The sequence below is a fragment of the Pinus tabuliformis genome, chromosome 7, assembly GCF_031772625.1.
Source record: "Pinus tabuliformis cultivar Carrire ecotype Pingquan chromosome 7, CPIR1, whole genome shotgun sequence".
Classification (NCBI taxonomy): domain Eukaryota; kingdom Viridiplantae; phylum Streptophyta; class Pinopsida; order Pinales; family Pinaceae; genus Pinus; species Pinus tabuliformis.
This window is the reverse complement of record NC_142293.1, coordinates 177,592,242-177,620,051: the sequence shown is the minus strand read 5'-3', so window position 1 is coordinate 177,620,051 and position 27,810 is coordinate 177,592,242. Positions and strand designations below refer to the sequence as shown.

The following is a 27,810-nucleotide window of genomic DNA, read 5'->3' as shown; positions in this document are numbered from 1 at the left end:
TTTAATATAAAACCATTTTGCATTTAAATTAAAATTGTATGTATGTTCCAAAATCTCTTCTTCTTGGATAGACATTTTAAACCTAACCACAAAATGCTTTATGCAAGTAAACGCGCCAAATTGACCGTTAAAATGTAACCATTTCACGAAACGGTTCAGATTTTCTATAATGTGTCCGTTCAATAAAATCACTATCAACAAATAATAAATAGAGGGCTACCTAAACATCTAAAATAGCCCGAACAGAATGTCTTCAGTTTTATTGCATGTATACCCTTCACTCCTGGATCTTTCAGTCTTAATTCAGTCTTTCAGTTTTCCACCACCTTGCTGTCACATGGCTCCATCCACAGGGTTCACTTTTCTCCTTCGCACATTACAGCCCTGGAATTCGCACATTACAGCCCTGGATTTACAAACATTTGGAGGTGAAAGAAATCAGATCACGATTCAAAACATTCAAATGATTGTATTTGTATATACTATAAACCATCCAAGCATGAACGCACAGATTTCTCCTTGTAGAATCAAAGACAACAGCGGAACAGAAAAGCATTCGTCATTCAAAAGAGAAAAAGCATTTAAATGCAGATGTAAAAGCTCAGCAGATGAATTCTAAAGTTGCTTAGTGATCATAAATTTATGCTTCTTAAATCTGTGCTCGGATATTTATAGTTATAGGCCACTTATGTCAACGATGAACACATATTTAATGTAGTTCCATATAATTTTGGACCACTCGTTGCCACCGCTGTTTTGGCTATTTCAAGCTCTATTTCACCTGCAACAGTATGAGATGTTAGAATTAAAGGAGAAAGTTACAGTTAGTTGTTAAGGATAGGATTGAGACTCTAAGATTTGTTGAAGTTATAATTTCAACGCAGCCCAAAAACCACCGAACGAAACCACAAAACTGCCCAGAAGCATATCGCACCGCTTTTCCGGAAAAGTTGTTTCCGTATTCTTGGCTCCGATGCGATTTAGTGAAGACGCGTGGATCTCACCTGACATCAGCAACTCTGACATATCGGGAGCTATCATTCACTCAAGTGAGGGCTTCCGATATCTTTCTCCACCGTAGGATCTGCTCCCGTATTTTCGTCTGTTGATTGATTGAAGATGCATACGAGCCTATATTAAAAGCCTTGCGTGGAGTGAATTCAATTTTGTGTTGACCACCAATAATAATGTAGTTAATGTGCCCGTAGAAGTATTGGTAGGTGATTTAAATTTTAATGTTTTTTTTATGTATCAAAGGTATGGCGCATTTAAAGAAAGGAATGGGTGTTAAAAATATTTTACGGCACGTAAAAGTAAGTGTGTTTTTTTTATTTTGTTTTCAAAAAATGAAAAGGGCTCGTGCATTTGACTTTTTTGAAAGAGAAACGATGGAGCAGTAAAAATATAGTGTGCTCTGTATTATTTTGTATGGCACACGGGAGGAATTTATGTGTGTGTGTTCATAGCAACGAAATGGAACCAGTGATGTAATTTTTTTTGTGTTGGTCATAGCGAAAAACCATGTGTGGTTTTGCACAGCAGTGCATAAAGAAGATGGTGGAGCGAATTTTGTAAGCCTGTGTAAATTTTGTTTTACAGCAGTAAACTCATGTAAACTTTTGTTACAGCAGTAAGTTGTTTTTCACAGCAGTGAATATGAAAATGATTTTACAGTGGTAAATCCCTCTCAGTAAAAGAGGATTAAGCTTGTATCAGTTTTTAATGAATAGAATGTTTTAATGGTGGTGAATTACTCTGTTTCTCTGTGAAATTTTTTTAAGTCTCCCTGTGCATAAAAGATCCTGGAGTCAAAGAACAGAGCATTGTCTCTGTGTTTAGTTTGAATCTTGGTTTTTGGTATTTTTCCCATCAAAAATACCCAACAGTGGTATCAAAGCAGGCTTAGGCTCTTGAAGGTGTTCAAGAAGCTGAAGGGAGAAGGTTGTTGCTGCAACAAAACCTCTCAGGCAGTTAGAAGATTCAGACAACGAAGGGTTCAGGTATTTCTCAAAGTTTTTTTTCTTTGTGTTGCTGCTGAAAGAAGCAGTCAGTGTTTTAAATACACAGTCAAGGAATGGCCAGCACAAGCACTGGTATGGGTTTGTTTAACACCCAGCTCCCACAGTTTAATGGGAAGAACTATGACTACTGGTCAATAACTATGAGAGCCCTGTTTGCCTCTCAAGATTTATGGGAAATAGTTGAAGATGGTTTTGAAGAAGTAGCAGATGAAAATGAGTTCAATGCACTAACTCAGGGAGAGAAGGATCAACTGAAGAGCAATAGGAAGAAGGATGCAAAGGCCATTTTATTGTTGCATCTAGCAGTAGACCAGAGTATATTTCCAAGGATAGCAGCAGCTAAAACATCAAATGAAGCATGGAAAACCCTTAAGACAGCCTATCAAGGCATGGAGAGAGTGAAGACAACAAAACTACAATTGCTGAGAAAGGATTTTGAGAACTTGAACATGAAGGAGTCAGATAACATTGACTCATTCTTCACTCATGTGATTGGTGTAATCACACAAATGAGAACTCATGGAGAAACCATTGAAGATAGAAGGATAGTGGAGAAAATATTGAGGGTCTTACCCTCAAGATTTGATGCCATAGTCACCACCATTGAAGAGACAAAGGATCTCTCAAACTATTCAGTTGATGAGCTACATGCATCACTGATAACACATGAGCAGAGGTTGAGTAGGAATGAAAACTCATCTCTTGAGCAAGCCTTCAAGACCCAGATGTCCTTTGGAAGAGGAAGAGGTCAAGGAAGAGGAAACCGAAGAGGAAGAGGCAGAAGCCAGAACAGAGGTGGGAGGAACATCCCATCAAATGCACAAGGAAGAGGCAGCAATCCAAATCAGAACCAAGGTCAAGGCAGCAGCCAACAAAGAGATCAGTATCAGGCTCAAGGACAAAGGTATGATAAATCTAATGTTCAATGTTATTATTGCAAAAAGTATGGACATTATGCTAGTGATTGTAGAAAGAAACAACATGATATGAACAGCAGACAAAATGCAAATGTTACAAGAGAAAACAGCAGTCAAGAAAATGTACTGTTAGCTTGTAACATGGCTGAAACACATAGTGAAGACATATGGTTTTTAGACTCAGGTTGCAGCAACCATATGACAGGGAATATAGCCCTCTTTTCAGCCTTAAATCAGAATTTGAAATCAGAGGTCACACTAGGAACTGATAGTAAAGTGTCTGTTATGGGAAAAGGGGAGGTAAAAATATTTACAAAACAAGGAGAAAGGAAAACCATAGCAGATGTCTACTATGTCCCCGGAATGAGATGTAACCTATTGAGTGTTGGACAACTTATCCAAAAGGGTTACAATGTTTACTTTGAAAATGATGTGTGCACCATCATGGATATACCACCGAGCAAAAGATGCATTGCTGAAGTGAAGATGACAAGGAACAGGATGTTCCCTCTCCGGATCAGGGCAGACTTGAAGAACAAGAAGGAAATTGCAGCAGTTACCCAAGAGGCCTTCCAAAGCGTGCCAAAGGATGAGAATTGGTTATGGCACTTGAGATTTGGACATCTTAATTTTGGAGGTCTAAATTTGTTGAGCAGAAAAGGAATGGTAAGAGGATTACCATTGATAGAGAAGCCGGACAGCCTTTGTGAAGGTTGTATATTGGGCAAACAACACAGAGAAAGTTTTCCATCAGGGAAAAGCATAAGGGCAAAGACACCCTTAGAGATTATCCACTCAGATTTGTGTGGACCAATGCAAGCTCCATCATTAGCAGGCAGCCTATATTTCTTGACATTCATTGATGATTTTACAAGAAAGACTTGGATATATTTCCTCAAGAACAAAAATGAAGTCTTTGAGAAATTCCAAAATTTCAAAGCACTTGTGGAGAACCAAAGCGGGCTGCACATTAAAGTTTTGAGAACTGATAGAGGAGGTGAGTATATCTCCAAGGAATTCCTAAGATTCTGTAGAGAAAATGGAATTCATAAACAGTTTACAACTCGGTACACCCCATAGCAAAATGGAGTTGCTGAAAGGAAGAACAGGACCATCATGGATATGGCGAGGAGCATGTTGAAGGCAAAGCATTTGCCAAATGAGTATTGGGTTGAAGCTGTACATTGTGCAGTTTATATACTGAACAGGTGTCCTACAAAAGCAGTCATGAACAAAGTGCCAGAAGAGGCATGGAGTGGGAGAAAGCAAGGAGTCACCCACATGAGAGATTTTGGGTGTGTGGCCTATGCACACATACCAGATCAGCTAAGGAGGAAGTTGGATAGCAAAGGGGAGAAATGCATCTTCATTGGATACAGTGATGAATCCAAAGCCTACAGGTTGTACATCCCATCTACCAAGAAGTTCTTTGTAAGCAGGGATGTTCAATTCATTGAAGAAGAATCTTGGGATGGAAGCATAGAGAAAACAGTGAATGTCAAGAACTGTTTGTCTCATGATGAAGATGATGAGGAGGTGGCTGAAATACATCCCCAAACAACAGCGCCAACACAAGGACAGAAAGGGACACCATTGAGGACAACACAAGGACAGCAAGGTACACCATTGAGGATCAATGAGAGTGCTTCTCCAAGCACACCACAAGGAGGAAATTCAAGTGCATCTTCAAGCACTTGCACACCAAGTGAAAGAGGTAAGAAATTTAGAAATCTAAGCGACATTTATGATGAAGGAATGAATTCCTTATTTGCCTTGTATTGTCATGTTGATGATCCTATTCATTTCGAAGATGCAATCAAAGATAGGAAATGGATAGAAGCTATGGATGAGGAGATGAATGCCATAGAGAGAAACAAAACATGGGATTTGGTTGAGTTACCAAAAGGCAAAGAAGTCATTGGTGTGAAATGGGTCTATAAGACCAAGAGCAATGCTGAAGGGAAGATAGAAAGGCACAAGGCAAGGCTGGTTGTCAAAGGGTACAAGCAGCAATATGGAAGAGATTATGAGGAGACTTTCGCACCGGTTGCAAGAATGGAAACCGTGAGAGCAGTGTTGTCCATAGCAGCACAAAACAAATGGAAAGTCTACCAAATGGATGTGAAATCAGCATTCCTAAATGGAGTGTTAATGGAAGAGGTCTATGTGGAACAACCTCTCGGATATGAGAAGAAAGGTGAAGAGCACAAAGTGTGCAAATTGAAGAAAGCTCTTTATGGGCTGAAGCAAGCGCCAAGAGCATGGTACAGCAGGATAGATTCATATCTATTAGATAATGAATTTGACAAATGTGAAGGAGAACCCACAGTATACATCAAGGAAAAGGATGGTAAAATTTTAATTGTTGTCTTGTATGTAGATGATGTTATTTTCACTGGAAATGATACTTATCTTATTGAGAATTTTAAATCAGTCATGAAGGATGAATTTGAAATGACTGACATGGGTTTGTTGAGATACTTCTTAGGCATAGAAGTAGATCAAAATGAAAAAGGAATTTTTATATCTCAAGCAAGATATGTAAATCAAGTTTTGGGCAGATTTAAGATGGAAGAATGCAAGGCAGCAATCACTCCCACAGTGATGGGATTAAAGCTCAGCAGAGAGGACAACAGCAAGGATTTTGATCCTAGTTTGTACAAAAGTATTGTGGGCAGCCTTATGTATTTAACAACTACTAGGCCTGATTTAATGTATGCTGTTAGTTTAATTTCCAGGTTCATGGAGAGGCCAAAGGAGGCACATTGGCAGGCAGCAAAGAGAATTTTGAGGTATGTCAAAGGCACTAAAATGTTTGGAATTCTATATCATGCCTCAGAACATTCAGATTTGGTTGGATACACTGACAGTGATTGGGCTGTAAGTGTAGATGATCGGAAGAGCACTCCCGGTTATGTGTTTCATATGGGTTCAGGAGCGATTTCATGGGCTTCTAAGAAGCAGTCCATAGTAGCATTGTCTACAGCAGAGGCTGAATATGTGGCAGCTACAGCAGCAGCATGTCAAGCAGTGTGGATGAGAAGAATGTTGAGAAGCTTAGGCCAAGAGCAGGCAAAAGCGACAGTGATCTTTTGTGACAATAGCTCAGCTATTGCATTGTCAAAGAATTCAGTGTTTCATAAGAGAACGAAACACATTGATACAAGGTTTCACTACATCAGAGAATTGGTGAACAATGGAGAAATTGTCCTAGAACATTGCAGGACTCAAGAACAGGTTGCGGACATCTTGACAAAGCCGCTGGATCAGAGAAGCTTTGAATTTTTAAGAAAGTGTCTCGGTATGACCGAATGGCCAGCAGTTGAAATTAAAGGGGAGTGTTGAAGTTATAATTTCAACGCAGCCCAAAAACCACCGAACGAAACCACAAAACTGCCCAGAAGCATATCGCACCGCTTTTCCGGAAAAGTTGTTTCCGTATTCTTGGCTCCGATGCGATTTGGTGAAGACGCGTGGATCTCACCTGACATCAGCAACTCTGACATATCGGGAGCTATCGTTCACTCAAGTGAGGGCTTCCGATATCTTTCTCCACCGTAGGATCTGCTCCCGTATTTTCGTCCGTTGATTGATTGAAGATGCATACGAGCCTATATTAAAAGCCTTGCGTGGAGTGAATTCAATTTTGTGTTGACCGCCAATAATAATGTAGTTAATGTGCCCGTAGAAGTATTGGTAGGTGATTTAAATTTTAATGTTTTTTTATGTATCAAAGGTATGGCGCATTTAAAGAAAGGCATGGGTGTTAAAAATATTTTACGGCACGTAAAAGTAAGTGTGTTTTTTTTATTTTGTTTTCAAAAAATGAAAAGGGCTCGTGCATTTGACTTTTTGAAAGAGGAACGATGGAGCAGTAAAAATATAGTGTGCTCTGTATTATTTTGTATGGCACACGGGAGGAATTTATGTGTGTGTGTTCGCAGCAGCGAAATGGAACCAGTGATGTAATTTTTTTTGTGTTGGCCATAGCGAAAAACCATGTGTGGTTTTGCACAGCAGTGCATAAAGAAGATGGTGGAGCGAATTTTGTAAGCCTGTGTAAATTTTGTTTTACAGCAGTAAACTCATGTAAACTTTTGTTACAGCAGTAAGTTGTTTTTCACAGCAGTGAATATGAAAATGATTTTACAGTGGTAAATCCCTCTCAGTAAAAGAGGATTAAGCTTGTATCAGTTTTTAATGAATAGAATGTTTTAATGGTGGTGAATTACTCTGTTTCTCTGTGAAATTTTTTTAAGTCTCCCTGTGCATAAAAGATCCTGGAGTCAAAGAACAGAGCATTGTCTCTGTGTTTAGTTTGAATCTTGGTTTTTGGTATTTTTCCCATCAAAAATACCCAACAAGATTAGATGTCAGATTCTATTATCTAGGGAGTGGTTGAAACCACCTTGTTAGTGTGAAAGCCTAAATGTACTAGGTTGTTCTCCTGATTGATGTGAGTGTGTGTATGAGTGTTTATACACTCTCCAAATAAGTTGAGTGAAGAGTGCCACTGAGGCGAAATCGTTGTTTGGATTGGAGCGCTAAACGCGTCGATCCCATTGTGGAACTACGCTTTTTTTTTTTTTTTTTTGGTCAGTCGTTGCAGATTTCAAGTGTACAGATGCGAGTCCGTGGTGCTAAGACGCGTCGATCTTACTCTAAAAGAAAAAATAGACTGCGTGTTTTGTTTATTTCGCTTGGCACTTGCCAAGATCCCCCACGACTGTACCGAGCATGGACTGGTTAGGCAGAGGCAAGGCCTAGTGAGGAGGACGGAAAAACTCTGCAGAAAATCTTTCTCTACTTGATCAATGCTCTTTTTTGGCTCAAAAATGCGCTTTTCTTTGTTGACCAACGGAGCCGAAGCTGCTGGTGTACTGCGAGAGGATCGAATCTGCTCGTTTGTTGGTCAATCCTACCGATCTTAGGAAATCGAGCTGCACCTATTTGAATCAATCGAGAGTGGCTTCGAAAATCTATCTAAGCCGTTGTTTGTTGGTGGATCCACGCAACTTAATAGAGAGCAGCGGATCTGGTCCGTGCGAGGTGACGTGTGAGGTTTGTGGTGGTGGATCTGCTGTGACTGAGTTGAAGGTCGCATGTGCGGGCACTGCAGCAGTGGCGTGGAGATCGTTGGTGGATCTGGTGCAGTGGAGGTGTGGTGTGGCTGTGCCATCTACCCGGAGGTGCTGCTATCTCGTTGAGTTTTATGTGTAGTGTTTCCTGTGTGGAGGTTGCCGCTGGAGCAAGGGTGCCTACTCACTGTGGCCGTTGAGATCTGCAGCCGTGGTGTGGATCGAGGTGGTGTACTTTCCCTTCAGATTCGTCTTTAACAGTTAAGAAAGAAGCGAGACCAAGATAGGTCGAAGGGCGCTGTTGGTGAGGAGGCATCTCGATTATTCATGAGTTCAACACATTCTTGTGTCGTTGCAGCAGTAACATCTCCAGTAAAGCAGATTCCCAGTGAAGTCAGTGGAGCAAGAAAGCTGCGTGGAGGCAGCGTGTTGTTCAAGCCTGTTCCATAGCTTCATGTTCCAGGGCGTCATCTAGCAGAGTTGTCCTGGAAATTTAATTGTTTCAGAAACTCAAGTTGCAAAAATATGTGCATCAAAATTAGATATTAAGAATGTTTCCAGCTTGTCAGTGGTTGTTTTGTTGCTCATAGCCAGAGCTGAGGGCACTAAAACCTACGTGGCACAGAAGCCACAGTCTGCAAGGTTCTACAATTGAAGAGCTGCCAAAGGGAGAAGTTTCCTGCCTGCGTGGTAACCGGGTTGTTGGAACTCGTTAGATGACCGGGTGGAGCCAAAAAAGAATCTCGAGATAAGCTGGACTTTAACAACATGTCTATATTTTTAGATATTTTTGATTCTGATGATAATGATTTTCTCATATGGGCATTTGGAAGCATTAGCATGGGCAGTAAGTTCGAGTTAGAAGAAATTTCAAAAAAACAATGTGGTTCTATTGATGACCACATGAATCAAGAGGTACAATCTGTTGTGCAAGATCTTGAGATTGAAGACACATGAGATGATCTTCAAGAAGGGTGTAAAGAGGAACAAAGTGTTGAAGAGCAATGGGACGAGCCACATGAAGCTGATTGCAAAGACATGGCAGAAAAAGACAAAGCTAGAGAGAATTTAAATTGTGATGATCTCATTAATATTTCTATGTGTGCAGATTTTACATCAATGAATGATTGAGACATCATAGCTGAATTTCAGATGATTGACACCAGAAATAGTGAGAGGGAAAATTCTCCTATCCAGCCTGTGATAATCTTGAGAAGGGCGAGAATAAGAATTCAAGCCTTCCATCACTGGGAAGAAATGAGGTGAAGAGATATCACTACCTCATGGCGAGGAAAGCAAAGATGAAGCCTCGACTCAAAATGAACAAGTATGGGCTCTACTGCAAGAAGACTAAAATAAAAACTCGGTTAAGTTTTTTTCATGTTTTAATTGTAAGCCTAGTTGAGACTAGACCAACGGGCATATGTTATTTTTCAGTGCCCTTTCTCTATTAAGGGGGAGTGTTAGAATTAATGGAAAAAGTTACACTTAGTTGTTTAAGGATAGGATTGAGACTCTAAGATTAGGTCTCAGATCCTACTATCTAGGGAGTGGTTGAAACCACCCTGTTAGTGTGAAAGCCTATAGGTATTAAGCCGTTCTCGTGATTGACGTGAGTGTGTGTATAAGTGTTTGTACACTCTCCAGGTATCTCACCTCGAGAGCCATTTAAGTAATATATATTCGATTTTTATCATGAGAGAATAAGGTTTACATTGAAGCCTGAAGTTTCTCCTACTTGTGGAAACAATGGAAATTCTGGAAGTATTTTGTTAAAATAAATGTGAGGTTTTTGGAAATCGTAACAGAAGTTTCAAAATTTTGGGTGCCCAAGGGTTTTTGATGGTGCAAAATAAACAAGATTTAAACATTCTTACTGCCAAATTTTTTAGGAAAAATAAAAAATAGCCAGTGAATTTTCGCAGTCCTGGCTAAATTTATAACCATGCGACAATTCTGTTTTATAGTGGTCTTTTTTTTTCAAAAATCTATGAGTGTTTGAATTGTTTTTTACAGTAGAAATAGATTCAGCACCTTCAAAAAATAGTCACCCAAAATCTTAAAACTTAACAGTTGTAATTCCAAAAATTTCAACCTTATTTTATCAAAAAATTTTGATAATGAAATTTCTATTATTTCCCTGGCAAAATGATCTGCTGGTTAGACTACTAGTTTTTTAAAAGCAAAATCTGCTGGTTAGACTACTAGTTTTTTAAAAGCAAAATCATCTGCCGGTTAAACTACTAGTTTTTTAAAAGCAAAATCCCTACACAAATTTGCTGCAGATTCTGCATATATCCCTAAATTTATGACTGCCCCAAGCTTTACTCCGTAAAACCAAAACTCTTAACTAAACCTGATAAAGATAGGCGGAATTACTAAATTTTCACAGTTATTAGTTTTCTTTACCCTTTTTAAGTTTTCCCTTTTGCCCAACCCTCTTCGCCTACAGATTCTGCATATATCCCTAAATTTATGACTGCCCCAAGCTTTACTCCGTAAAACCAAAACTCTTAACTAAACCTGATAAAGATAGGCGGAATTACTAAATTTTCACAGTTATTAGTTTTCTTTACCCTTTTTAAGTTTTCCCTTTTGCCCAACCCTCTTCGCCTAAAGCCATCAAATTTCATATTTGTAACCAAAAGTGTCAGAAATGATAGATTAGATGGAGAATGTGATACCGGTGGATTTGTTGGAACTGGTAGTATCAGAGAAGTTGAAAGCATCGCAGTAACTTCTGACATTGGTGGACGACGCAATGAATCCTCCTGTGTACACAAAAGACCAACCTGAATGCATCTCGACGCTTTCTCCTTATCACATGTTTCAATTATTGTTGGATCAATCGTCCGCAAAACATTGTCTGGTTTGTCTGGTTCGTATGAACTCCACACCTGCATTTTTCATAAAATATATACATGAAAGAGAGATGGATAATTTTGGCTTTAATTTAGTTTATTGATAAAATAAGTATACATTTCAACAGATGAGGAATTCGTATCAAAATAGATCAGTGAAATCCGTTATCTCATGCTTCGGCTAAAGATATCCCCTGAGTAAAATACAACAACACTATCAGAGCATCTCACCGATTCTAAAAGCTCCCTCGGATCAGATGATATCTTTCTTCCAGTGAGAAGTTCCAGGAGAACAATGCCAAAGCTATAGACATCTGCATTTGCAGATAACTTCTCCCCCCTAAGATACTCTGGTGCCATATACGCTCTGCATATTCAAATTCCAACGGAAGAGATATGTGAGGGAACTTTTAGGAGCTAAGCGATGATTATGTGAAATTTATTTGCAGAAGAAACTGTAGTGCTCGACCTTAGACAATAAAAACCAATCAAGAATGTAAATTCAAAAATTTAAAAACAATGAAAAAGTAATTACGTCCATAAGGATATATATTGGAATGGGATGAGGGATTTACATAGAATAATGAAAAAATTTAATCGTTAATTATCATCAATCTTTTAATCTCTATTAAATCATGATAATAGAAATTAAAAAGAAAGATGATTATTAATTATTTTATTTTTTTTTATAAGAAAATTATTAATCATCATGTCTCTTTTTAATTTTATTAATGGGAAAATTATTAATGATTATTTTTCTTTTTAATTTATATTATCTGGTGTTTAATTATTTTTTTTTTTGGAAATATAGGCCAAATTTGTTTTTGTATAATCTTCATTTTTATTGTTTAAATTTTGTTTTTACTTCATATATGAATTCAGCATTTTCAAAAACACCTGGGGCACTAGAATTCTAGAGAGCTCACAACTCAAACTTGTGATTCCAATCAATTTTGGCTAAATTATACACAATTTTGATAAAAATGAAACACCTAAAAATCCTCAAAAAGTCTAACAAATAGCCAGAAAAGATTGAGCAACATGACAAAAAGTCAAAATAGTTTACACAGTTAAAACAATCATGGAAAAAATTGAATTAAAGTTCTGCAACCATTAATCATTACTTTCCCATTTCACTTTTGTTTTCTAATATTTAGCTCTAACTATTAGGGAATCCAATTCCAATCACTTGTCCATTGAAGTGTCACGGTCCATTTTAGTTTAGTCCAATTTTGTTGAATTTAGTTCAATCTCACTATACTTTAATGTAATCTTATTTAACTATTTTGAAATATTGAAAAAAACAATCTCTGTTCTACGTTTTCCTTTCAATTCTTGTCACTAACGACCAAGACAAGGTTGCACGGCATGACAAAAATTATAATAATGTACCACCAATCAAAGACTCATGAAAATATAGGCGATTTAGAGTTCTGCATGCAAGATCATGTCACATACCTGCATGGTATTGCACTCACAGTAAACAGGAGTCATGCAAGTGAGGTAAAGGTCGAATAGGTAGCAGTCGATATACCATAGGCAGAGTCTCATAAGTGTTGCTTTTGAGAAAATATCAACTATGAAAGGGCCATGACATCAGTGACACAAACTCACAAAGGGGGTCTGTGTCATGAAATCTATAAATGAATTCACATAAATTCACACTTAGCATGCTAAAAGGCACTCAGAATTTCAGTAGGCAAGGTCTTGGGAGGGTTCCTTTTGAGCAAAAATCAACTATGAAAGGGTCATGACATCAGTGACACAAACTCACAAAGGGGGTCTATGTCGTGAACTCTATAAATGAATTCACATAAATTCACACTTAACATGCTAAAAGGTACTCAGAATTAGATACTGGACCTATTTGTTGGGCTCCCCATTAATGGCAGTGTAGAAGGATAATCCAATGCTCCCCGTGTGTTTCGTGGCATGTGCTTAACATTAACGATGTGTCTGTTCACTAACACCTGCGGGTTTTGTTGTAACGGCAATCATGACTCTAACAAGTGGTACCAGAGCCAAAGGTCTCGAGTTCGAAACACACTTGGCTTGCGTTGGCAGGGGGAGATTGTTGGGCTCCCCGTTAATGGCGGTGTAGAAGAATAATCCAACGCTCCCCGTGTGTTTCATGGCATGTACTTAAATCTAGCGATGTGTTTGTTTACTAACACCTGCGGGTTTTGGTGTAACGGCAATCGTGTCTCCAACAAGTGGTATCAAAGCGAAGTTTCGAGTTCGAAACACACTTGGCTTGCGTTGGGGGGCGAAATTGTTGGGCTCCCTGTTAATGGCGGTGTAGAAGGATAATCCAACGCTCCCCGTGTGTTTCGTGGCATGTGCTTAACACTAACAATGTGCATGTTTACTAACACCTGCGGGTTTTGGTGTAACGACAATCGTGACTCTAACAAATGGCATCAAAGCCAAAGGTCTCGAGTTCGAAACACACCTAGCTTGGGTTGGGGGGGGGGGGGGGAGATTGTTGGGCTTCCTGTTAATGGCAGTGTAGAAGGATAATCCAACGCTCCCCGTGTATTTCGTGGCATGTGCTTAACACTAACGATGTGTTTGTCTACTAACACCTGCAGGTTTTGGTGTAACGACAATCGTGACTCTAACAAGTTGTATCAGAGCACAGTCTTCTCATGCTTTATGCCAAACCTGTTACAATATTCCTTAAATGCATTTGAGCTATATTCTCCACTATTATCTATTCTTAAACACTTCAGCAATTTGTTAGTCTCTCTTTCAACAGCAACATGGAATTTTTGAAATATTCCAAACACTTCACTTTTATTTTTCATAGGATATGCCCAAACTTTCCTGGATGCATCATCTATAAATGTTACAAAATATGATGCTCCTCCTAATGATTTGATGTTAACAGGCCCAAACACATCTGAGTGTACCAATTCTAACACATTTTTCTTTCTGTCATGGCCACCTCTAAGGAAAGAAATCCTTCTTTGTCTACCATATATACAATGCTCACAAAGATCAAGATTGTAGGATTTCAAACCTGGCAATAAATTTTTACCAACATGTATTTTTAAGACCTTCTCGCTCATGTGACCCAAACACTTATGCCACAGATTTGCTGAATTTCCTTCTTTTGTGACAGCAGCCAAATCTGATTTTCCTATCAGTGTCTTCAATGTGTATAATTTTCCTGTCTTGGGTCCTTTGGCCACGACCAATGCACCTTTGCTAATTTTCCAGCCTCCTTTTCCAAAGCTTGTCAAATAGTCTTCATCATCCAATCATCCCATAGAGATTAAACTCATGCGCATTTCTGGTACATGCCTGACCTGTTTCAACAATATATCTTGTCCATCTTTCATCTTGATCTGGCCATCTCCCACTCCAACAATACTGCAAAAATGATTATTCTCCAAATGCACTCTACCATAATCACCAGGATTATATGAAACAAAACTATCTTTGCATGGGTTACATGGTGAGATGCCCCAATGTTAAAATTGGCAACTAGGGCCAAACTTCATGTGGGTCATCTTATTCATGGTTGATAATATTTTTATTAGATTCCTCTCATCGAGAGGTGTAAGATTGATATAAAGATCATCCGATTCCGATAAGTATTCATGGAGATATGAATTTATTTTGATTATGGAATTATTATCAAGCCGACCTACAACTCATGTAGGCTCAGAAGCCCAACAGTCGCATCCAGTCAAACATCATCATTTATGTATAAATACAAGAGGAATTTTCCTCATTTACACTCACTCATCTCATCACATCTCTCTCTCTCTACTGCGCAGAAAAGAGTCTCTTCTCTATTGCGCAGAAAAAGGGTCTCTCCCTCACACATGTGAAGCCGGAAGCTGCTGAAACTGAAGCTGCAACTACAGAAGTAAAGTTTGACCTACGTGGGCTAGAAGATCTCCTCATCTGAACTGCGTTGTAGGTTCATCTGAAACTCCTCTGAAAGCCGCAACTTTTGATGGTGGAATCAAGTCAATCCGACGGACGATTTGCAAGATATTGATCGCCCTAGTTTGAAGGAAGCTGCTGAAGCTGAAGCTGCAACTGCAGAAGTAAAATTTGACCTGTGTGGACTAGAAGATCTCCTCATCTGAACTGTGTTGTAGGTTCATCTGAACCCCTTTGGAAGCTACAACTTTTCGTGGTGGAATCAAGCCGATCTGACGGTCGTTTTGTGAGATATCGTCTGCCCTAGTTTGATGATGAAGCCGCTAATACTGATGTTGTTGATCTAGGGTTTGCTACTACTGATATAAATCTGATTTATTGTACTATTTCTCTCTATTGAATTATTGAAGATAAAAGAAGATTTGATCAAAGGGTTTCCCCACACATTGTGGGGTTTATCCCTGGCTAACCGCCACATCTTGTGTCTCTTGGCTTGGCTTGTTTTCTGTCGATCGTTTAATGTTCTATCTGCACTTTACTTTATGTACATGTGATTGCTAATCTGTGGAATATAATAAGAAAAAGAAGTAAACTGTTAGAAGCGTAGAACATACCATAACTTAACATGGTATCAAAGTTGAGGTGAAGACAAAGCCCAAGCAATCACCGAAGAGAAGATTGGCAAGGTTATCCTAAAAGAACTATGGGATCCTCAACACTCTTTCCTGCCGAAGACAAGCTCCGTGAGAAAGCTGACTATCACGAATAGAAGATGTCTATCGTTCTAACCCTAGAAAATCAAAAGGAAAGGCTGGACCTAAGGGTTGAAGAAAAGGACGATGTTACATCTGCGATAAAGCAGGTCACTATGCAAGGGAGTGCCCTAATAGAAAGGACTCACACCGGGACGATGATCAAAATCCCTCTGATGGCAATCAAAGGAATGACAAATTCAATAGCAAAGGTAAGAGGAGAGTTGGGAATTAAGGAAGAGAACAAGCATTCAAGAAGGCTAGAAATTCCATGATGTATTAAATGCACTTAACCTCTTAAAAGAACCTGGTGTCCATCTCGAGAATGAAAGGCAAAGGCTACAAGGTAACCTTCAGCGATGGCAAGGTACGTGTATCGAAAAATAATGTTAAAGATGCCTTTACTCTTGGGTTTCGTGTTGATTCATTATATCAGGTCGATGGAAGTCCGTTAGGTGTCATGTCTTATGACACATCTCTTTAATCTGAACTTTGGCATTGGAGGTTTTCCCACCTTCATTATAAAGCTCTACTCGGTGGAAGACAAACGGTGACAGGGATGCTCGAATTTTGAGTAGAGAAAGAAGGTGTATGTTCGGGATGTGCCGAAGGAAAGCTCAAAAGGGGACCATTCCCCTCAAGTCAAAGCAAGACCTCCGATATATTACAACTAGTTCACTCAAACATATCTGGTATGATGCCTGTGAACTCCTTGGGAGGATATTCATATTATCTTACTTTTACAGATGACTATTCTCGAAAGACCTGGATATACTTCTTGAAAAGGATGATGTGTTCTCTTGGTTTCGACACTTCAAAGCCCTGATCGAGAATCAAACCAAAAAGAAGATCAAGATCTTAAGAACTGATAATGGGACTGAATATGAATCTAATGAGTTCCATGATTTTTGTAAAGAGGTTGGCATTAAGAGGGAGACTACTACACCACATACTCCTGAGCAGAATGGTGTGGTGGAAAGGAAGAACTGTACGATTGTGGAAGTTGTCTCTATGGGTAGATGATGTAACAATGCTTGATTTGGAGGAACCCATGGATCCTATTTATCCACCTAAGCCTTCCTCTTCTAGGAAGAGGCCTTCATGGCTTAGGGGGATACTTGATGATGCTGAAGGACATGCTGCACCCCGAAGAACCTTCCGTGAAAGTAAGAAACCTAACAGGTATCAGGGATACCTGACCATCATGAGCACGATCATACAAAATGAGCCTCCATCATTTTCAGATGCTGTCAAGCATAAAGTATGGAAGGATACTATGACCAAAGAATATGAGTTTATTATGGAGAATGATGTCTGGGATGTAGTTCCCAGACCCCAGGACAAGAAAATTGTCACTTTTAAATGGCTTTACAAGATAAAAAATGCAGTAGATGAAAGTACGGAAAAGTACAAGGCTCGTTTTATTTCTCGTGATTTCTCCCAGAAGGAAGGTATAGACTATGATGTGATATTTGCATCTGTTGCAGATATACGACCATCCGCTTGATCATAGCCCTTGTGGATTCACAAGGATGGAACCTACATCAGATGGATGTCAAGACTACATTCTTGCACGATTCGATCAAAGAAGAGGTCTATGTGGAGCAACCAGAAGAATTTGAGATTTATGATTGAAAATCTTATGTATGTAGGTTGAAGAAGGCTCTCTATGTGCAGAATGAAGCACCCCGAGCATGGTATGAGAGGATCGATAGCTACTTGATGAAGCTGGGATTCACTAGGAGTGAAGCCGATCCTAACCTTTACTTTAAGGTTGAAGATGACAAACCTCTCAGACTGGTGCTATACGTGGATGACCTCTTTCTAACAGGTGCATACCCTCTCATTCACAAATGTAAGAGGGAGTTGGCTTCTGAATTTGAAATGAAGAACCAAGGACTTGAAGTGTGGCAGAAGCCAAGGGAAATTTTCCTATCTCAAGGAAAATATGTGGTGAAGATTCTGAAAAGATTTGGTATGATGGACTGCAAGCTTGTGACTACCTCGAGGATCTTAACTTTCAGAAGTTATATGGTAGTGATGTCAGACCAGATTTGGAAAATGCCTCTGAGTTTCAAAAACTCATTCGTGTTGATGTTCTTGGTGAACCTCCATCCGAACATATGTTTTGCAGTTAGCATTGTGAACTCATATTTGGTTGAGCTTCACTAGATTGGTGCCAAGAATCTTCTGAGATGTCTTCAGGACACAATCTCTCATGGATTGAGATACACTACCGGAAATATGAAACTGCATGATTATTCAAATGCTCATTAGGCAGGTAGTGTGGAGGATCACTAGAGCACTTTTAGTGCTGTTTCTCTTTGGATTCTGCTTCGATATAATGAATGAGAAGGAAGAAGAAGTCGGTTACCATTAGCACCACCGAGACCGGATACATATCTACGAGTATGAACTCGTATGAAGCTACCTGGTTGGGGAAGCTCTTCAGTGAGTTGTTTGAACACATACCATTGTGATTCTCTGTAACAACCAGAGGTGGGATTCAATTATTGAGGAATCCCGTATTTGTAGCTTGCTCCAGCAGATAGACATCATCTGGGATATGGTAAGTCGATTAGCAAGGAGGCTCCATCGCATTAAGATGATGTACAGGTCGATACACCTTATCAAAGCCCCGAGGAAATATCTAATCTGTGATTTTCCCAAATGACTTGGAGTCGTCAAGAAACCCTTGTACAAGGGTCCTGCATGTTGCATACATTGAGCTCTGGGATCTCTGAGGGCTTACGGTTCTTATTGGAGCAACATACGACCGCAGGGTGACTCACCCTCCCCTGGTGGTGCGCACTGGAACAAGATGATTCGCTCTCTTGTGGGACAAGATGATTCGCTCTCTTGTCGAACAGGATGATTCGCTCTCCTGTGTAGCAGGATGATTAGTTCTCCTGTGAGGCCTGGATTGATGTGTTCTCCATGGCGATTGTAGCAGGATTGATGTGTTCTCCTGTGAGGCCTGGATTGATGTGTTCTCCATAGCAATTGTAGCAGGATTGATGTGTTCTCTTGTGAGGCCTAGATTGATGTGTTCTCCATCGCGATTGTAGCAGGATTGATGTGTTCTCCTGTGAGGCCTGGATTGATGTGTTCTCCATGGCGATTGTAGCAGGATTGATGTGTTCTCCTGTGAGAATAGGATTGATTAGTTCTCTTATCGAGGCATCCTACCCATGTAGTCTGGGACTCATGGGAAGTACCTCTCCTTTGATCAATGATCAGGGAAAGGAAGTTAGGGACCATAGTAGTACCGATGGACACATCGTTGTATCTACCGTACTCCCTATGCTAGGATGACCTCCATTGATCTGGGATCAGTGATACTGGCCTGAGACCAGTGGTAGGAGTTGTACCATACTATGACGCTGACTTCGGGTGGGTTAATATTGGTCTGGGAACAGTGGTACATACTCTGAGACTGACTTTGTGTCAGTGCAGTACTAGTCTGGGACCAGTGAGAGTGGTACATATTATGACGCTCACTTCAGGTCGGTTGAGATTGGTTTGGGACCAGTGGTACACTCTCTGAGACTGCGATACTGGTTTGGGACCAGTGGTAGGAGTGGTACCTACTATGAAGCTGACTTCGAGTCAGTTGACACTGGTTTGGGACCAGTGGTACGCACTCTGAGACTGACTTTGAGTCAGTGGAGGATGATACTGGTCGGGGACCAGTGGAGTTGTACTCACTGTGACGCTGACTTCGGGTTGGTTGAGACTGGTCTGGGATCAGTGGTACATACTCTGAGACTGACTTTGAGTCAATATGATACATCCTCGATCATTTCTTCTTCTTCATAATTCAGACAAAAGCAGAGCAGAACAGAGCAATGCAAAAACAGAGCAGAACAATACAGATCAGTACAAGGCAGAACAAGACAAAGCAGAATAGTCAGAATAGAGTAGAGCATGGCAAGGTTCAAGCTGTACAGGGCAGTGCATTTGATGGATGAATAGTAACGACCGATAGACACACTGTAGATGAAGTTCTCCCTAGTTGAGAGGGAGTGTTAAAATTGGAAACTAGGGCCAAACTTCATGTGGGTCATCTTATTCATGGCTAATAATATTTTTATTAGATTCCTCTCGTTGAGAGGTGTAATATTGATATAAATATCATCCGATTCCGATAAGTATTCATGGAGATATGAATTTATTTTGATTATGGAATTATTATCAAACCGACCTACAACTCATGTAGGCTCAGAAGCCCAACAATCGCATCTATTCAAACATCATCATTTGTGTATAAATACAAGAGGACTTTTCCTCATTTTCACTCACTCATCTCATCACATTTCTCTCTCTCTACTGCGTAGAAAAGAGTCTCTTCTCTACTGTGCAGAAAAAGGGTCTCTCCCTCACACATGTGAAGCCAGAAGCTGCTGAAACTGAAGCTACAACTGCAGAAGTAAAGTTTGACCTACGTGGACTAGAAGATCTCCTCATCTAAACTGCATTGTAGGTTCATCTGAATCTCCTTTGAAAGACGCAAATTTTGGTGGTGGAATCAAGTCAATCTGATGGACGATTTGCAAGAGATCGACTGCCCTAGTTTGAAGGAAGCTGCTGAAACTAAAGCTGCAACTGCAGAAGTAAAGTTTGACCTGCATGGACTAGAATATCTTCTCATCTGAACTGCACTGTAGGTTCATCTGAACCTCCTTTGGAAGCCACAACTTTTGGTGGTGGAATCAAGCCAATCCGACGGTCGGTTTGTGAGATATCGTCTGCCCTAGTTTGATGATGAAGCTGCTAATACTGATGTTGTTGATCTAGAGTTTGCTACTGCTGATACAAATCTGATTTATTGTACTATTTCTCTCTGCTAAATTATTGAAGATAAAAGAAGATTTGATCAAAGAATTTCCCCACACACTGTGGGGTTTGTCCCTGGCTAGCCGCCACATCTTGTGTCTCTTGTCTTGGCTTGTTTTCTGTCGATCGTTTAATGTTCTATCTGCACTTTACTTTATGTACATGTGATTGCTAATCTGTGGAATATAATAAGAAAAATAAGTAAACTATTATAAGCATAGAACATACCATAACTTAACACCCAGAGTCAAGGATCCAATCAAAGCTACTGCTAGACGTATATACACATGCATCCTCTACTGAAATAGTAAACAACACATCACCATCTGTGGCTACAGCAGTGGTCTCACCTTCATCTGTGCTGGACGACTTGTGATTTGTACTAGATGGTCTTTGATCCTTTTGTCGTTTCTTCCAGAATCGACATTCTTTCTTCATGTGCCAGGGTTTGCCACAATGAAAGCAGATGATTCTGCCTCTCCTTGATTTTGATCGGCCTCTCAATATTGATCGCATTTGCCGGCCTCGATCCATTCTCCTACCATGATCAGCTAGAGCTAAAGCCTCTCCTCCCTGGTTTTCCGCAATTGACTTGCGTCGCAGCTCCTCATTCATTAAACTGTTGCTGACATCATCAAACTTCAGGGTCCCTATAGTTGCTAAAGTGCTCATAGCTACAATTAAATTTTATCAACTGTCTGGCATGGAACACATTAGCAAAATGACTCTAATTTCATCATCTAAAATGATTTTAACAGAGGCAAGCTGATTAGTAATAATATTAAATGCATTCAAGTGCTCAGCAACTGAAGCACCCTCCTTCATTTTGAGATTATAAATCTTCTTCATCAAGAACACTTTGTTTGATGTTGTGTTCTTCTCATATAGATCATGGAGCTTCTTCCATATTCCTTCAGCCGTATTTTTTCCGGACACATTGAAATAAACATTCTTTGCTAAATATTGGCGGATTGTTGCAATCGTCTTTCTATCTAGCTTATTCCACTCTTCATTTGTCATCGATTAGGGTTTCTTTGTTATGCCCTCAGTCGGCAAATACTGATCTTTTAAAATCAATATATCCTCCATCTGTGATTTCCATAGGGCAAAATTAGCGCCGCTCAACGTTTCCATATCTATAACTGTTGTTTCCATTTTCAATCAAATTCAAGCCCCAAAACACAAAAACTCCACTTAAAAATAAAATTTTAATTATTACTCTTTAAAATTTAGTAATAATGACCTTCCTCCGTTTAAAATACCCTTTTCAAAATCCCTGCTCCTTTTTAAAATATACTTTTCAAAATTCCAACATATAATTATATATGTTTCATAATAAATATATAAAACATATATAATGTTCCTGGATTTTAGACATCTGTGGTTTTTATTTTCTGAGTTAGTAACCGGAGAACCCACAGTAATACCCATATTCCATCATAATATTAAGCAGCCGACCTTCATTCATAATAACTCATCTCATAACTATTTAAATCTCACAATTTAGCTCTTCTAAATATCAACATTCGAAAATAGTCCTGATGATGGATCCCTGTTGGGATTTGAAACGTTGACGGAATATATAATGTTTTAACATTTTCACATTTCACACATACATATGTTGATTTGAAAAAAAGCTTGACCTATACATGGAAGCTTGATGTAAAAAAAACTTACGAACACCATGTTTCAACTCCAAATTCCACGGATCTTGGCGTTTCAAACTCCAGCAACACGTTTCAACATAGATCCACGACCTTGTTTTTCTTGCAGCGTCCTTTAGTTCCAACATTCCTCAGTTATTTCCTGGACGGATCCTTCAACTGCGCTAGGGGTAACAACCAATGTTTTAACGAACAGTGTCAGAGTAAGGCGATGGCACTAAGCGGCTTGCACAGTGGATATTCGACCCTAGCTCTAATACGAGTTGTTAGACCAGAGCACATATAACACACAACAGATTTTTACACAAAGACTTAGACAGCAATAGCAAAGAATAATTTCAGAGACAGACAAATGGAGAAACAACAAGATTACTTAGTCAGAAACAACAGAATAGATAAAACAATCACTAGAGAACAGAAATCACTTTACAAGATTGGGCCTTGGCTTGCTTTCCTTGGCCAAAGAAATTACAAATTTACAGAGACAGAAGAAAGATCTAAAATCTTATATGCGATTCAGATAGAGATCTGGCGGTGTAGGAGGATCTAGAATCCTGCATGTGATTCTAGAAACCACTAACGGTGTAAAATGATCTAGAATCCTGCATGAATTTGGCTTCACACTTAACACGATTAGCATTTATTAGCCTTTTAACTATTTACCTTATTTACCTTATATGTATAGGTAGTTTAAAATGTGAACATTTTCTAAATGCATGCATTCTAATTGTTATTAGCTTTTCCCTGTGTGTTCTCGTGAGAATTGTATTAAAAACTTACGGGGTTCCAACAATCCTTGTGCTGACATCAGTCCTATCTTCAGGGAAAATTTTAGCAATGCCGAAATCTGCTATCTTAGGAATGAGTTTCTCGTCCAACAAAATGTTACTGCTTTTAATATCTCGATGAACAATCCGCAGTTGAGACTCTTCGTGAAGATAGCGAAGCCCACTAGCTATTCCCAGGATAATCGTATAGCGTTTGCCCCAATCAAGTTCTTTGCGTTTCTCCGGATCTGTATCCATGCATAAGAGGCCAATTCAACACCGAACTATCTAGATCGATACATTACTGATTTTTATCTTGATATATTAAGTGCAAGCGACTCACCGGATAGCCATTTATCAAGGCTCTTATTCGGTAAGTACTCGTAAACAAGGAACTTTTCTGATCCCTGTGCACAGCAGCCGAGTAGATTCACTAAATTCCGATGCTGAATTTTTGCAAGCATCTTTTCATTCATAAATTCCTGCGTTCCTTGCTTAGATGTGTACGACAGCTTCTTCACAGCTATTTGTTTTCCGTCTTTGGTAGTTCCCTGAGAGATTCAGACAAATTTTCAGTATGAAAGATTTTGTAAAATAAATCTTAATTATATTATAGGCTTGTTTTCGATGTTTTCTATATAAACCAGTAGAAGCCTTGTGCTAGCCTGTGTTACCTTGTATACAGGGCCAAATGCTCCCTCTCCAATCTTGTTATCAATGTAAAAATTGTTTGTAGCAGCTACCAGTGCTTCCATCGGAAACACTATTGGACAAATAGTGAACGATGCGTTCTCGACCACTTGCCCACTTTTTGGAAGTTTTTTTTGTGAGTTTTTCCGGTCAAAATCATTGGAATAGCAAGTTTGATAGCTAGTTTCTGCACAATCAAAGCGTCCCAGGGGTTTTTCAGGGTGCTGAATCCAAATATGAAGTTAAAAAACCATTTTAACTACAACAAATATAGACAACTCCCAATGAAATATACAATTACATCAAAAAAGATGAGGCAGAAGTTTTTGAAAACATTATACGCTTTATGAAGTAAAAAACATTTTCCCATTTTGACTTTTAGTTATTTCAAAGATGTTTCAATTTAGGTGAAAACATTTTTGATATAACAGTGTGCTTTTATTTTGTTCATAAATTTATTGTATAAATAATCATTCATTCAACTGCTCTAACTTGAATCTGTAATCATTTGGTAAATCTCTTTTAGAACACTCTAAAGTTCTGTTCTCCAAAACGAACAGAGTATCTATTATTCTAACCTGAATATCTACTGTATTGTAGCTGCGATGATTCATCGTTTATATTTTTATGTCCCAGATAAATGAGATCCATTCCACAGCCCCAAAAGGACTAGGGTGAGATAATCAACTCTGTGTACGCCCATGTAACAGTGTATTAATTCTACAGGCCGTAGTATGTAACAATATATTAATTCTACTGGCCGTAGTCTACCTAATTTAAGAGTTTTAGGGTATATTTTTCATTTGAATTTGTCTAAAGTATAAAGTATGATAGAGATCTGTTAGATGATAAATTTGAATTGTTAATACAAGATATTTCAGGGTGTTAAATTTATATATATATATATTCAAAAATACATTTTAAATAACAAAATATCACTATTTTACCAAAAATTGTTTCACTTCCTAAAAGTTGCAGACAATACTATTCTACAGAATGCCCAGGATATGGTTACTGAGGCATATCATCTAAACCTGGCTGTAACTAGAGACAACACTCACAAAGGCGACACTAAAGAGCATACCAAATGCATTAGTATTGGGGGATATATATTGAAGAAAAAATAACATAATATATTAAGCATATAATTGGGATAAAGAGTTTTTATATTGACAGGTATAAAAATTAATTAATGAAAAATATAAATAGATATAAAAAATGTTAATGAAAAATTAGATATCAACCATACCTAATAAAATAGGGATTTATGGTTACTAAAACATATTATCTAAACCTGACTGTAATGCACCTGAGAGTTGGATCTGCTCATTATAAGAAACAAAATGCCGATTTTGATGCCAAGAGGCGTGAAAACCAATATCAGCGAGGCCAAAAATACGATGCGATTGTGGCCAGTCTCCAATACCCAACATCGACGCAGCTTCCATGTTAGAGTTGTCAATCCAACTAGCCATAAATTTAGAGGTTCAATGTATTTCCCAAGGAATTTAGGATGCTCGTGTTGTCATTCCAACTATCCCTATACATAGGGGTATAATGTCATTCCATCTAGCCTAAACTGAGTGGTATAATGCATTTATGTTGAGGAATTTAGGTTAGTAACTAGTTTCGATCTTTGTATATAAAGAGACCAGCTTCTCTGTGTAACTGGGCAAGGGATTGTATTGCTCAGAGGAGCCATACGCCCAGAACTGCTGCGCAGACAAGACAGAAGGTATTGTAACTGGGTTGAACGCCATCGTTTGGTTTTGTGTGCCAATTTAGAGTAATGGCTTTTGGTAATTTCACCTAAAGGAGTAGGGAAAAGATAGATTATTACTGGTTTGAATCTCTAATTGTTGGGAATTGGATAATCTAACGCTTTTTGTTAATGGCGGTGTAGAAGGATAATTCAACGCTTTCCGTATGTTCCATGGCATGTGCTTAACACTAGTGATGTGTTTGTTTATTAACACCTGCGGAAGGATAATTCAACGCTTTCCGTATGTTCCATGGCATGTGCTTAACACTAGTGATGTGTTTGTTTATTAACACCTGCTGGTTTTGGTGTAACGGCAATTGTGACTCCAGCGATTGGTATCAGAGCCAAAGGTCTCGAGTTTGAAACACCCCTGGCTCGCATTGGGGGGAGATTGTTGGGAATTGGATAATCCAACGCTCCCCATTAATGGCTGTGTCGTGTGACTTTTTTATGGTGGAAATGGATTCAGCACCATTAAAAAGGTTTAGAGCACCTAAAATATGGTGGAAATGGATTCAGCACCATTAAAAAAGTTTAGAGCACCTAAAATTTTGAAATGGATTCAGCACCATTAAAAAAGTTTAGAGCACCTAAAATGGCTGTGTCGTGTGACTTTTTTTATGGTGGAAATGGATTCAACACCATTAAAAAAGTTTAGAGCACCTAAAATTTTGAAATTTAACAACTATACCCTGAATTTACAAAAATCATTGCCGAATTTTCTCAAAATATGATCCGAATTTCCATGACTTTCAAAACAAAAAATACAACTTCATTAAACTGCATTTTTATTAACATCCATTCTAAATATTTCAAAATATTTATCACTACATTCTACATTCTTACATTCTTGACTTCACCATAATTCTTATAATAAAACTTCTCTGACTTCTTTTAAAACATAAAAATAATTCAATTATTAAAAATCCCTTTTGCCTACTTAAAATCCTATAAACCATATCAATCTTATCATCATCCTAATAACAAGATTCTATTAGTTTGTAACTCCTTTTCAGCTGTGTGGAAGTATTTTTTACCTTCGTGTCGGCCCGAATTCTGCTCTTTCTGTGTCTTCAGCGTCTTGTTCTGCATTTTGCTCTGAGCCACTGCTGCATTGTCATTCGCCTTACCACCTCCACCGTTACTCGCATTACCAGCTGCATCGGTACCCGGTTTTTGCTTTGTCTGTTGCTTCGGATCCTTGGGCTTCTTCCTCTGCGTTTCTCTCTGAGCCAACGCTGTATGTTCTTTCTTATCACCACCGACATCTTTGACTGAATTCTGCTGTCTGTGTTGATTTTGTGTCTTGGCCTCTTTCCTCTGCATTTCTCTCTGAGCCATCGCTGTATGTTCTTTCTTATCACCACCGACATCTTTGCCTGAATTCTGCTCTGTGTTTTGATTTTGTGTCTTGGCCTTGTTCCTCTGCATTTCTCTCTGAGCCATCGCTGTATGTTCTTTCTTATCACCACCGACATCTTTGCCTGAATTCTGCTGTTTGTGTTGATTCTGTGTATTGGACTCGTTCTTCTGTTTATTCTGAGTCACTGGCCACAACTCTGTATGCTTCCCACATTTCTTCCGCAACATCTTCAACAAGACATCAGCAGACGCCAGTGTTCCTCTAACAGTCGCCTTCTGCTCGCCAGGATCAATACGGACGGTGTGCACAGCTGCAACAACGAGCCATATGGTTAGTAAATATCCATAACAAGATTCGAACACGCGACCTGCACTAAAGAAAACAAAACTAATTATGTGCAAACATGCGGGATCGCAACGATTCTTACCATCGATGTTCCGCAGAACTCTCTTGACCTTTTCCTGGCATCCCTCACACGAACAGTGAATCTTCAGAATCCAAGTCTGCAAAAAGGAAGTACGACGATTGGAAAAAACGCCATTAACTCCCAAAAAAATCCCTATGAAGCCCAGATCTACGAGCATGAAATGTATTCACTACAGAATAAAATATATTTTTTTTCAGAACACCTGGATTGTAGGAGGCTTGAAATCTTCGTATTCTGCGATTCCTCCGGACTCTGAGAGATTCCCAATTTGACTGGGAATCGTACCTCGTGGAAGGGAACCAGAATTACCCATGAGATTCTGAATAAAACTCAACAGATATGCCCGGAAAGCTTTGCACACTGATATTGCCGAGCCCCAAACCACTGCCGCTGCTTGGCACAAGCCCTCTTTAAGTACTTGGAGTCACAGGGGAATCCACCTCCACTGAAAAAAACTACTATGTAAGAGAAAATAACGATGCAGAGAGTCTCGGTTCTCTTTTTTTGGTTTTTCTTTTTGTTTTGAATAACAAGGTAGAGAAATATAATAATCAGTCTGAGATTATTAGTTCGATGAGTAGTCCAGTGGGTTGAAGCCCTGTGCCAAACTAAGCGAGTTCAATTCTGCTTTGAATCCATGAGGGCCAGGCACCAATAATTGAGTTCACTAGGCATGAGGAACCTTCCGGTGTGCTGCTAAAAAAAGGCGAAAAGAGAAAATGTTGTCGGTCATTCGTTCCGCTGAAAAGCATTCGTTGTAAAGGGTCGGTCATTC

The 27,810-nt window shown here is 39.1% G+C and overlaps 1 protein-coding gene across 2 annotated transcripts; it reads right to left on the bottom strand.

Annotated features, from left to right (window-relative positions):
- Nucleotides 1-27,810, bottom strand: LOC149246419 (cysteine-rich receptor-like protein kinase 19). 2 transcript variants are annotated; one of them, XM_089457908.1, is made up of 9 exons: nt 27,238-27,810; nt 27,036-27,111; nt 26,283-26,918; nt 23,468-23,670; nt 23,137-23,344; nt 22,807-23,041; nt 11,109-11,244; nt 10,701-10,913; nt 1-384 (listed from the first exon to the last, which is right to left on the bottom strand). In XM_089457908.1, exons 1-9 carry the CDS (start codon nt 27,346-27,348, stop codon nt 334-336), a joined length of 1,869 nt encoding a protein of 622 aa, XP_089314034.1. In that variant the 5' UTR covers nt 27,349-27,810; the 3' UTR covers nt 1-333. The 2 variants fall into 2 exon arrangements, with proteins under 2 accessions (XP_089314034.1, XP_089314035.1); XM_089457909.1 differs by having other exon boundaries at nt 1-406; nt 27,238-27,808.